Source organism: Oxyura jamaicensis, chromosome 4 (assembly GCF_011077185.1).
Source record: "Oxyura jamaicensis isolate SHBP4307 breed ruddy duck chromosome 4, BPBGC_Ojam_1.0, whole genome shotgun sequence".
Taxonomy (NCBI): domain Eukaryota; kingdom Metazoa; phylum Chordata; class Aves; order Anseriformes; family Anatidae; genus Oxyura; species Oxyura jamaicensis.
In genome coordinates, this window is record NC_048896.1 from 25,182,740 (window position 1) to 25,195,900 (window position 13,161).

The 13,161-nt window shown below is 41.6% G+C and overlaps 1 protein-coding gene across 1 annotated transcript in view; it reads right to left on the minus strand.

Moving 5' to 3' along the window:
- Positions 1 to 13,161, minus strand: part of TNKS (tankyrase) — a 128,044-nt gene that overhangs the window by 48,497 nt on the left and 66,386 nt on the right. The window contains exons 5-6 of the mRNA XM_035324290.1: positions 8,853 to 8,889; positions 7,912 to 7,987 (exon numbers count right to left, since the gene is read on the minus strand). Of these exons, the coding sequence (XP_035180181.1) occupies positions 7,912 to 7,987; positions 8,853 to 8,889 (113 nt within the window). The remainder of the gene's footprint in view (positions 1 to 7,911; positions 7,988 to 8,852; positions 8,890 to 13,161) is intronic.

Consider the following 13,161-nt stretch of genomic DNA (forward strand, 5'->3'; position numbering starts at 1 on the left):
CTGCATGCAGATAAACAAACTGATACAGCCTACGTGGGCACTCAACAGGTTTTTAACACAATCCTCACTGATGGTTTTAAGGAAGATGGTGACAGGTCCTGGGACAGATGCCTGATAACGTGCAGAGATGGGAAACGAGGATAAAAGTAAGTAGTAAGTCTGACAACAGAGGAAGACACAACACATTCTAATATCATGTTCCAAAGAGAAGAACAATGAGAAGGCAGAATGATGCACTTCTCAGTAACTCTCAAGATCACAACGCAAGGGCTTTGAGAGGGAATTGACACCAACACTACAAATGGCATCTACAGCATTCACTGTAGTCAACCAGATACAGAAATCAAATGCATATAGTCCACAGACCGAACCTCCAAATTTCAACTCAAACATTAACTTCAGCAAGCTCTTGCAAGGGAAGGACTCATCTCTCAAAATCATAATAGAAGAAACATGATCGCTATTCAATATCTGGATGCTTGTGAGCAGACGGAGCTCAATCCAGATTGAAGCATTTAGTTAAGGTACATAAAATATTAAATGGCTCTTTCCAAATCTGCCTATCTGACTTGTTTTCTAAACAGTAGGTGAAGAATAGCATAAAGCAAGAAGCTGTCCCTCGTGGGAAGCTAATCATCAAGGGGAAATACTTCAGGAATAAAAAAGAGCACACCTAATAAATTTGGAGGTTTCCTGAAGAGCACATTGATTAAGACCTAACAAATGCGATTTCCTGGTTTGCAGAGACCAATACAGGGAGAATGACTACAGAGTAAGTATTCTCCTTCCAGTCCTCAAGCACAGAAGTTCTCTTCCCGGACATGATGGACTATATTTTTAATCATATCCGAAGAACACAAGACGGGATACTCACTGAAACATTTAGAATAATTAAGAAAATACTTAAGATCTTGTAACAGAAACTTAGAGTAGATAGATCAATTTTATGTTTTATGCAGAAGATCTTAGGCTAAGCAGGGTATTAAGTAGCACCAGGGATAGAAATGAAGCCAATCATTTATACTTTTACACATTTAGGGGAGGGATTCTTGTGCTATCCACTTTGACCATACTTGACTGATTAATTAAGCTGGGATCACACATAAAAGAGGGTATAGGAGCATGTCAATATTTCTGAGATACGTGTCATTTTTCTTCAACCCCCCAGCTCCTAGAAACAACTTCATTACAAGAGAATCTCAACTGCTGATAAAGTTTCTAGGCTTAATAACTACAAAGCAAAAAGCATGTGAAAACTTAGATTGACTGACTCAGAATTGGAAAGCAAACCAATTTTCTTTTGAACTGCAAATTTTTTCCTGAAAATGGTTGAGAACAGGAAGAACTCTGAAACATGGGTTGGCAAATCCACTTACCAACAGCAGACTGGAGACTCCCTGGTAAGAGGAGATGTAACGCACCTAGTTTTCATATAATCCATTTTCTGTTTTTTAATCAGTCCTTTGTTTACATGCTGATCAAGCTGACTGTACATACGGAGCAGGAAGCAGAGGAGGCAAGAGAAAGAACCTGTTACTCCATCCAACAGAAAGTTAGCCCTTATCAGAGAAGTCCCACAGCAGGATTTGAAGGGGCATTGTGCTCAATCCTCTCCACTAAATGCACACACACAAGGTCTTGAGCAGGGGTTGCTTCAGACCAAGGCTGCTGGTGCACAGCTCTGCATTGCAGACGTTCTTACAGTTGGATTTCTTACATCTGTTACCTTTAACCATAAACACGGACAAGGCAGCGCACACAAAACCTGAAATCCTTTATGACATGAAGGAATGGGCTAAAGCCTCAAACATACACAAAAGGCGTTTTCTATGCATCAAAAGCATTCATGCAAAGGCCTGCTACCGGTGTTCTGGACCATACATTCTGGACCTACATCTGGGTTGGAAAGGCATAGTAAAGAAAAAAAAAAAGTATTGGATAGGCATAATAGTAAGTACTGAGAGACCACTTTTGGGAGCTGTAAGAACTGAAAACCAAATGAAGAGTGAAAAGGGCACTAGGAGCCAGAAGAATATACTGAATTTACTACTGGGCCACATACACTTCAAAAATAATTTTTATTAAATAAATGCAGATGTTTTTTTCCCCATGGGATCATTGACTCATCAGCAGTGCAGGGTGGGCCCGCACTGGTGAAGAATAGCAATGCGTTGTTCACAGGCTCCTTTACTCACTTGTAGAAATTTCTAAGATGCTAGTTTCAGAGGAACTGGGCAGAGAGAGAAGCTGCAGGAAGAAAAACAATGTAGGTGGTGGTGGTGGGGGGGGGATTACATTCTGTGCTGCTTTTTGGTAATGATTTCTGCCTCACGCCCAACAAGTTTGTGAGACAAGCTGTTCACACGTAACACCGTGGTAGTCTTTTTTTTTTTCAAGTGGATCAAACAGAATGTAAACACAAAAAGCAGCTGCAGAGATCAATGCAAATAATACTTTCAAAATATGAAGGATATATCCTATTTTACAGGAAAATATTTGTCCTGTGCTCAAAATCTCAGATATATGCTCTAATTGTAAAACAGATGAGCCTTCAGAAGAAGAGCAAGACTGACTGCTTTTAGAGCAACTCCTGAGCAGATGAGTTGGGTTCCCCTACGTGAAGAAGTTTTTATTCAACTTCAACTACAAAATATGGCAGAGCGTATATGAGCACGCATAAGGTTATGAAGAGGCATGTTCTGAAGGAAGCAATACACAATGAAGCAACATTAGTCAGAGCTGCATACTCAGATCCACGTGGAGGAGGGTGGATAACCAAGCAGAACGTCTAGGGCATGTGGACAGCTCCTACTTGATCATGAATCACAACCACCATCACAACAAACTAAAATCAAACCTAGGATAGGAACATTAGCACTTATTCCTCAAACTCTACATTCAAACTTTCTACTTGACCTTGCAGCAGTATGCTTAGAGGAAAACACAAATGTACCATGGCACAGGAAAAACACATATTCAAATTGCAGACGTATTTGTAAAAACAAGCCTTAGTGACTGACACACAAGTATTTTAGTACCAGTGTGACCTCAGTATGTGTAATGGAGAACAGGAGCTGTTAAGAAATGATGTGAGAAGTCTGCATTGTAGAGGAAATTTCTAATCTGAATTGCTAAAACCAGTGTGCCTTTACTAGCTCAGACAGTTCTGTATTAAAAAAAAAAAAAAAAGGAAAAGGATGCAATATCGATTTCTTCATGAGACATCTTTCAAGAGCTCACAATAACTTCCCAAAGGAAATGAGCAGGCTGAGAGATAGCTTAACTCAACATAACAACCAAGATACATTTCATTTTAAGCCTTTCTCTTGACACTACCTATGAGTTCAGGTATGCTGTGACTGTTGTATCAGAAATACTGCTCACATGGCAAAAAAAAACATAGCTTCAGCTTCCAGTAGCAGGTAGGAACCTGTTGTTTTAAAATATTCAGTATTTAACATTTCTGGAAAATTCACCACAAGGTTGGATCAATGGGCAGAGGCCAATGGGATGAGGTTCAACATGGCTAAGTGCCAGGTCCTGACCTTTGGCCTTAACAACCCCATGCAGCACTACAGGCTTGGGGCAGAGTGGCTGGAAGACTGAAGAGGAAAGGGACCTGGGGGGTGTTGATCGATGCTCGCCTGAACATGAGCCAGCAGTGTGCCCAGGTGGCCAAGAAGGCCAACAGCATCCTGGCCTGTGTCAGGAACAGTGCAGCCAGCAGGAGCAGGGAGGTGATCGTCCCCCTGTACTCTGCTCTGGTGAGGCCGCAACTCGAGCACTGTGTTCAGCTTTGGGCCCCTTGCTACAAGGGCATCGAGGCCCTGGAGTGTGTCCAGAGAAGGGCTACGAAACTGGTGAAGGGCCTGGAGCACAAGTCCTGTGAGGAGCAGCTGAGGGAGCTGGGGATGTTTGGTCTGGAGGAGAGGAGGCTCAGGGGAGACCTCATTGCTCTCTGCAACTGCCTGAAAGGAAGGTGTGGGGAGCTGGGGGTCGGCCTCTTCTCACAGATAACTAATGATAGGACTAGAGGGAATGGCCTCAAGTTGTGCCAGGGGAGGTTCAGGTGGGAAATGAGGAGATGTTTCTTAGAAAGAGCAGTCAGGCATTGGAACAGGTTGCCCAGGGAGGTGGTGGAGTCACCATCCCTGGGGGTGTTCAAGGAAAGGTTGGACGTGGTGCTCAGGGACATGGTTTAGTGGGTGACAGTGGTAGTTGGGTGATGGTTGGACCAGATGATCTTGGAGGTCTTTTCCATTAAGTTCAATACTACAGTTTGTCTTCTACAAGTCTTTAGATCTATATACCACACAAACAAAGTTTGGCAGAGCTCAGAGGAGGGACACAGAAAAATTTCAGACCCATCAGGAATATGCATGTGCTCATGAGAATTTTGTCTAAACAATTTCCATTTTGACAGAGCAAATACTTTGCAAAACACTCTAAATAGAAGTGATGTAAAATGCAAATTTTATGTCAAACATAACACCACATCCTAACTTTTTTTTTTTCCACTCTCCTCTTGAAAAACTCAAAACAAGACTAAATGGTGTTAAAATAAATATTGTAATTTAGCTCAAGCATTGTTTTTTAAAAAAACAAACAAATTAGACTGGTTGAAAGAAAACAAACATTTCTTTTGACATTTCACCCTTGCATAACACTTTTGTTTGCATACACTGCACTGTATAGCTCAAAAAAGGGCAGTATTATTTGTGCCGTCATCCAACATGTACACAAGCCAATACTTACTCAAAATCAGTTTCCTAGCTCAATTAAATAATTGCTTCTCTGAGATATTATTGGTCACTTTTCTTGGTCATCAAATCAAATCAAAACTCCAGAAATTACGTAGATCCTTGGTATGCAGTAATGTTTTAGTTGACGCATAAAAATTGTTCTCTCTTTTGCACACACTCCTCCTTCATTTTTCACTCCAGAAAATAATTGCAAGAGTAGCAACAGAGTGAATTCTCTCTTCAGACAACAGCTGAAGAGCTTCAGTAATGCAAACATTTCCACAGTGCTCATGTAATCTATCCAAACTTTCTCTCGGAGGGGAAGAAGAAACATTGGATTCCACTCCTAATTCAGTATTGACCTCTATGCTAAATTAACAGATGGATCAATGGCTATCAGCACCAGCTGTAACTGTTTTAGCAGCATGGACTCCTATCCACTAGGAATCACTCTGCCTATCAATACATTTCAAAAAGGCTGCAAGAAGCACACACAATGCAGTAAGTCTTTGTTACTTCTAACCCAAGCTGGTTTCAGCCCAGCAAGCTGGAGTCCTGGTTTTCCCCTCCTTTTATCTGTTCTACGAAGCACGCTATCCCAGCAGATGTGGTGCTTAGGAAATTCAGGAACTCCAGATATTAGCATGCACGAATCATTTAAAAAATTCCACAGCAGAGATCCTCAGGAAAAAAAAAAAAAAACAAAAAAAAAAAAACAGGTAAAATGCATACAGCAATAAAGTAAACAATACCACAACCAACAATATACTGACTGTTCTGCTATTTTGTCAGCAGTTCTAGCACAATGGGTATTAGATGACAACTTCTAGAAATTCAAGCCCACGAGTATGAAAAATGCTGCTATGCTCTGTTATACAGAAAAAAATCACTACCGGGACTCAATTCTCTCACCTACAAAACTAAAGTGGTCCCTTAGCAAAATAGTGCTGGATGTCTCAGAAATGTGCAAGCCTGAGGAACGCAAAAGCAAAACAAACAAACATGAGTTTCTGCGTATGTCCACACTGCAGAGTAAACATGATGCAGAGATGCTCAGACCACTTCATGGAGGCTGCACTTCCTCCCCCTGACACTGTGCTAAGTCTGTGGTAAGTCTGAGACTTGAATATCAAGGGATCTGCAAAAAAGAGCTAAGAAAAACAATCATACTTGAAATGGAGGGCTCTCTGTCTCTATCAGAAAAAATCATGTGTGAGTTTAAAAAATAACAATATTGAAACACATCAAGGAATACAAAAAACAGCTTCCAAAACCAATTCTCAGCAAGTGCAACTCAGGGTCAATTGGAGGCAGCTACATCAGCAGACCTTCACTGACAAGAACGTCGAGCTGTAGGCTGAAAAGGGCCCTGCTTCTTAGGACATGGCCAAACATCACTTATTGATGGGAAGTAGAGAATTTTCTTGCTTCTGTGCAGTCTTTGATGGTTTTGCTGCCCCCTCCCTTTCTTTTCCCTTTAATTAAATTATGCTTACCTCAATCTATGAGTTTTTTTTTTTTTTCTTTCTTCTTTCCAGCATACTTTCTTCTCCCCCTCTTCTTTTAAGGAGGGGGAGCAAGAAAGTGGTTGTGGTGGAGTTTGGCTACCCAGGTGGGTAAAATCACCAGCACAACCAAACACACCAATTACTGAAGTGCCTACATTGATTAACTTTAACAGCAATATGCTTGCTGAGCTTTGGGCATAAATTTTGAAACTAATTCAGAGGTCACAATAATACATAAATGATTTCCACTAGCTTCATAAGAATTTTTAAGGCCTTTTGTTTTCCATTTAGAGAGAATTATTCTTGATGACATATCTGCAAGGCCTGCTTCCTCTCCCTATCAAGAGAAATCACAACTCTGCCTTTGGCCTTGGATCAGAAATTATAGGGGCTCAATTACACAGTAATGTATTGCTGTATACCACAGTGCTTAATTATTCTAGCACAGTGCACTATTAATAACCAAATGCATTTTCATTTGAACAGAAAATTCTTTTAAGAAGAAAAAGGAAGCCAAGAACTATAGGCAATATGTTTAATCTTAAAATATTGGAAGTATTCCATCAGCTCCAACACAGATACACTAAATAAAGCCCTTCTTCATTTGATTGTCCCCCCACATGATAAAATTAATTGCTTTAAAAACCTGGAAGATTCAGAAACTTTTGATCAGCCATAAATATAAACAAGTTAAAAACTGACTAGGTTTTCTTCCACATACGAGGTATTACAGCTATCACACTTGATAAAACATTTCATATTAAAAGTCAGACTATTTTCATAAATACATCCTTATAAACTGCAACACGCCTTTTAATGAAAAGGCAGCATCAACTGGTTTCAGTTCCACTCCTCAGTGGCACTGCGCTATGCCACAACAGCTCCAAAATGGGCAGAGGTTTATACTATGCTCCAACACCCTTCACAGAAAATAAAAAGCTAGACAGGAAAACACTCCCATTTCTCTCCAAGAGCGAGATGTGTTGTTATGCATGAGAGACCTTTTTAACAGACACCGATTAGGAACATTCTGGCACACTTAGAAATACATAAGTAAATAAATAAATAAAAACATTGTCTGTAAATTTTCCAGTCTAGACAGTCCAGCATATTGATGTCTCAAACATCATAAATCGTAGGATCTACTTGATACTGCATGTGTTCTTCCCTCCTCCAGTTTCAGCCTAATCCTTAATTTAACTCATTTAAATGTCCCTGACAGAGAAAGTCAAAACAATAATGTAAAATTTAAGAAAATGCAGAAGGTGTTAATCATACCAACACACTGCCAGTCTGTGTGCCAGCAGAATAAGATTCACCTCACCCAGACAATATTCAAATACAAATAACTTCCCTCTTTTAGTTGTTTTATTCATCTGCAACCGTAGATTTTGGTTTTGTTACAAAAGATCCTTTGGTTTCACTTTACGTGTAAGCTGGGGTCTGACATTTAAAAGAAAAGACACTTAAAATCCATGTCTGCTGACTGTTGGTTTGTCACAGCTGCCAATGTCTAGTACAACAGCATTTAATTTCATGGTGAAAAGACATCTCTTAGGGTTCACCCACCTACACAGTCTGGGTTTATACATCTATGTTTCCCAATAAGGTTATATTGGCATTTCTCAAAAAATGGAAATAAAAAACAGGTATTAACTTACCTTGCGCCCATCACTTGCATGACAGTTCACATTTAAAGGCGTCAATAAAGCCATTAGTTTTTCTTCATTACCACTCCTGTAAATGGAGAGGAGGGAATTAAGAAAAGGGGGGAAAAGACAGTGTTCTGCAAAATATTTGCTAAAGAGCTGGACATCAAAGTATCATATACTGAAATCTGTACTCTGCCAGGGAGAATGTCAAATGGATTTTCTGAACATTTCAAGACCAAGCGTAATTATAGGAAATAGTATTGTAGTAGATCATGCAAAAAAACCACTCTTATTTTATTTCCTTAATGTCATCCTATATTTCCTTCATCTAATTTTACAGATCCTCTGAAAGCCATTTGCTGAACTGCTTGTTCTGAATTAAATACATTTTCATTGTATGCGACCCATAACATTCCAAATAGCTATAAACCAATATCCTGATTTTTTTAGAAGGGTAAACTGCCTATAAATATGGTCTTGCACTGTCAGAAGGAAGCCTGAAAGCATCTTTGGAATGTAAGACTGAACTTTACACCTTTTGTATAGGCTTCCATATGTTCTGTTCTGCTAAAGCATATTTTCAAAATATATCCTAAGGTAGCAGTATAAAAAAAAAAAAAAAAAAAAAAAAGAAGAAGAAAAGATAATGGCTAATTTTATTTAATTTTCCCCTAAAAAGAACAGTCACAAAATGATGAAGAGTATTTAAACAGCTTACAGCAAAAACTCAGAATTAACCTTATATCCACCATGGGGGGGGGATTTCAATTACATAAACGGGCTTTTCCATTTGTAGCAGACTATAAAGTCCAAAGAGATTTCTGCTAATGAGGTGGCTTATTTGCATCATTCCATGGGAAAGCAATGACAAAACATCACTGTTTCAAAAATCTCTTTTCCTTTCCTGCTTCTACCCCCAAAATATGCTCTATATTGTAAGCAGCACTCACCTAGCAGCTTCCAGGAGTTCGTCCTTCTTGTATTCACCTAAATGATTGCAAAATATCATGCTGTTAGCATTTGGCAGAAGACAGATTAAGAAATGCAGTAGGAAGCAAATACAGAATTAAAACAGAGGAGAGGAGAAAAAAAGCCCACACCCCGCTGGGTGATGGAGCTGTGACGTTAGCCAGCTTGTGGAGGCAGCATCACCAGTACCTTGGAGACGGGCAGCAAACTGACGCATCTTCTTGTCCAATCCTCAAATGGAAAGGCTTTCTTCGGACAACCAATGACTGCAAAATCTTACGTCCAGGAGCACAGTCCCGCTGATAACAGTGTGTCAGCTGAAGACAATGTCCCCACCCCCTGCCCTATTCAGTATGTCACATTATACTTGGGAAGCATAATAAATTCTGAGACAAAAGCGAGGCAGTGCGGCTTTTTAAAAGGTACAAATTACCCATCTCCGAACCCCCTATTCGAATGGTAATATGCAACTTCACCAAGTTCTTCAGAAGAGCAACGATTACTTAGGAAAATCACAAATATCGTATCAGCTGCCACTTTCCAAGAAAATATGCATGTGAAATAAAAGGCGCAGACAAAAGAGGATGAACTCTCCAAGAGACTGTTACGTGACTCTGAGATGAGAGAGAACCACGAGCAATGCTAAAGCAACATTCGCATGTGAAATTTTGAGCTACAGCAGACAGCCCAGGAAGGTTGTTGCTCCCACAAGAAAAATTAAATATATTACAAACATTTATGAAACATAAATAGCTTAAAAAGAGCCCGTGGAAATAAACCTGTGGAAATCATACAGTATTCTACCAAGCTGAAATATGATGGCATGCAATAAGAATTGAAATTTAAGAATTTAAATTTGGAATTTAGAAAAACAGCTACTTAAAAAGTAGCTTCGTAAAATCATAGAGCAGAGGCTTGAAAAATATACCATATTAACACCTGCCAGAGAATTAAAGCTGCTAATCACAATGCTATAACAACAACAGGAAGATGAGGCTGTCCTGTAAGAAAGACGAAAAAAAAAAACACCCTTTGTGTTGCCTCTTATCCGTATTCGTAATAGGGATCCAGTGTTACATGCGTTACAGGCAGGGAAGGCAGTCAGGCCATGGGAGACCCCACACCAGACTCCAGGTAAACAGGAAAGCCCCTCAGATAAAATATGCCTCAATAAAGAAGCTTTGTAGGTTGCAGGAGGAGGGTCAGAGTCTTCCTTCGTTGGGACTCCCCCCATCACAGGTCCAGTCATACCCCCTTGGACTCCTCCCATCACAGCTCCAGTTATCAACAGGAGAGAAAACCCACAACAAAGGCAGCCCTCCTCAGGGCCTCAAGGCCCCCTGTTTCGTTCAGCACCCTGCCTTCACCCACGGGTAAGGACAAATGGTGCGTACACCCGGTGACGCGCCTCCCATCCCCTCTGCCTGGCTGCCCCTGAGGGATTCTCAGCCAAAGGCAGTATCTGCATCCAACAATACCGATGAATTATAAAATTTAATTGCTTTCTGCAACAAATTCAGCGTTGGGAATTCACGACAACACGCAGCAAGGAGTTCCACCACGCCATGCTGCTTGTGTGAGGACTCTCTGAATCGAGCGGTTACACATTGCTGAACCCCAACAGTGGAGCACGTCGCTTGAACACAAAGGTGAAAAACTGGAACTGGCACTGCAAATGCAGGCCGTGACGGTTAGGTTAGCTTTTGGAAGAACTTACATGTATTTCTTAGTGAAAACTGGATGATGAAAGAGGTAAAATTACACAAAAATGTGTTAGGTGTTAAGTCTTAGTGCTTCTCTCCGACTTCCTCGGGGGGGTTCCTGCCCACCACAGGTAACTGCCTGTTCGAGCCCCCATGTGTGTTCCTCTTTTTTATTTTAATGAAGATAAAATACTGGGCACAGCTGTGAGTGTTTCAAATCAATGCTGAATGAAAAGCTCTGGCCAGCATGTGACTAAGGGGAAAAAAATAAAAAAATAATAATAAAAAAAAAGACGTTTTATTACTACTGCATTACTTGTGCAACAATCCTCAACAGCTGGATTTCCTGCAGGAGAGTTATTGGCCTATATTATAGCAACACTTCAGGGACCTAATCGGATTAAAAGACCTGTTTACAGATTCTGGTTTGGCAGTGCATTTAGCAGTTCTAACCAGGCTTTTGAATACTACTGTATTAGACAGGTATAATAGCATTTTGCCTTCCTGCTCAATAAGGTGTTACACAAAAGCCCTTTCCTCGAAGACCCTGCTTGTTGAAAGCATTACTGACCGAAAGAAATGGAAGGCCGTGGTTCTTGGCTTCAAAACGTCCCATTGCATGCCTAAGGAAATCGGTCACTTTTACTTAGAGGTAGAAAAAAGTATTTACAGATACTATTGAAATTCATGCAAACTAATGTTGAAATCTATCACAGCTCTCCTACATTGTGATACGGATTAGGAAAACATTATCTTGTAATTGGCTAACTTTGTTACTCTCTAAGAGCTGTCAACATTTTGCAAAGCGATACCCAGAGTTACACAGGCGCTCGTACCTCCGGTGGTACCACCAGTTTGATAAAAAAGGCCAAGTATACTCCGCAGGGCTCTGCCCTTCTGAAGCCCCTCGCTAGGAACTGCATGAAGGGGAAGCCCCTGGCCACATCGCAAACAGCTGGTGGGATGCCACCAAGCAGAGAGAAGGCTGGTTAATGGCACATGGGAGAGGTGGGTGGCTCTGCCTGCAAAGCCAGCTTCTCCTGGCACAGGCTGTGCTCCCACCAGAGGGCTCTGCCAACACGGCTAAAGTCACTTAGCGATGAAGCCTATCAAAGGCCATCCTGCAGCATTTGGCCACAGCTACCTAATAAAACATTCATTTTCAAAGCATTTGAAAACAAACCACGCATGGTTATGGCTTAGATGAATTTCAAATTCAGAGCTGAAGTACAGGAATACAGACTATCATCCTCGAGCAGTACTTCTGCTCAAAGAATGTCAAACTGCTTGACTCCAACCAAAGTAATAACATCACTCACTGAGCTCCTTTGTGCAGGTTAGGATTTGTAGATTTGTAAAAGGGCATCTTCAGAACAAAGCGCAGGTAACAGCCTGAACTCCTCTTTCAAATCTCTTAGTAATTACTAACTTGATTGAGAGAGTAATTGAGAGAAAAACATCCCTGCAATCACAGTGTAAATACAGAGGATTTTTGGCAGCCGTATTTGGGATGGCACAAATATTGTCTGCCACAGGTGTGAAAGTTGATGTTGTTTAGACCCTACCATAGAAGACCAATACTGCAGTTCAACAAATACAATGCAAACAATTCTCACCTATTTGCTACCTGTCCCTTCCACCACAGCACAAATCAGTGTTTCCTTTATGTGTGTTACGGTATGCCCAAAAGGACAGGCTGCCACAAGAGCAGACATATCCTGCCAAGCAAGTACTGCATAAGCCATGCTGTGCAGGCGAGACATTGCCTGGCCTGCCTTCCGTCTTGGTATGAGAGAAGCCAGAAGGGTTGTCGCTTCTTAGCCTGGCCACCCACAAGAAGAGCGCTGGTCCTGTTCACCTCCTCTTGCTGGGTAGCCCACAGATGGTCGGTCTGTCAGTCTCTGAAGGGGCATGAAATGGGGAGCAGGCAGAGCTGCTCATCCTCTTCACAGAATCACAGAATGGCTGAGGTTGGAAGGTGAAGATCATCTAGTCCAACCCCCCTGCCAAGGAGGATCACCACATTGCTCAGGATGGCATCCAGGTGGCTTTTGAATATCTCCAGAGAAGGAGACTCCACAACATCTCTGGACAATGATCTTGTCAAGCAAAAACTCGTAAATATTCAGTCTGGTGTTCACAGCACCTGATCAAGCTCATTACTTACAGCTTGCTCAGCATCCTTTAAACCTTTAAGTCTTCAGCTTGCTCCTAGCCCCAGATCAAACCACTGCTCTGTTGATGCCGGAACCAGGAGGCCACTGCTGGTAACCACAGCCAATTAGTTGTGGTGGTTTTACTCTGCTGGGCAGCTGAGCTCCACAACAACTGCTCTCTCACTCCTCCCACGGGATGCCATCCTTCCCAAACTGATCCTGTGGGGCTGCCCACAGGCAGCAGCTCTTCAAGAACTGCTCCCACACGGCTCTGTACCACAGGGTCCATCTGTCAGGAGCAAACTGCTCCAGCACAGGTCCCCCACGGGTGGCAGATCCCAATAGATCACCTGCCCCTGCATGGGCTCCTCTCCACAGGCTACAGGTCTGGCCTGGAGTCTGCTCCACCGTGGTACACCGTGGGCTGCAGG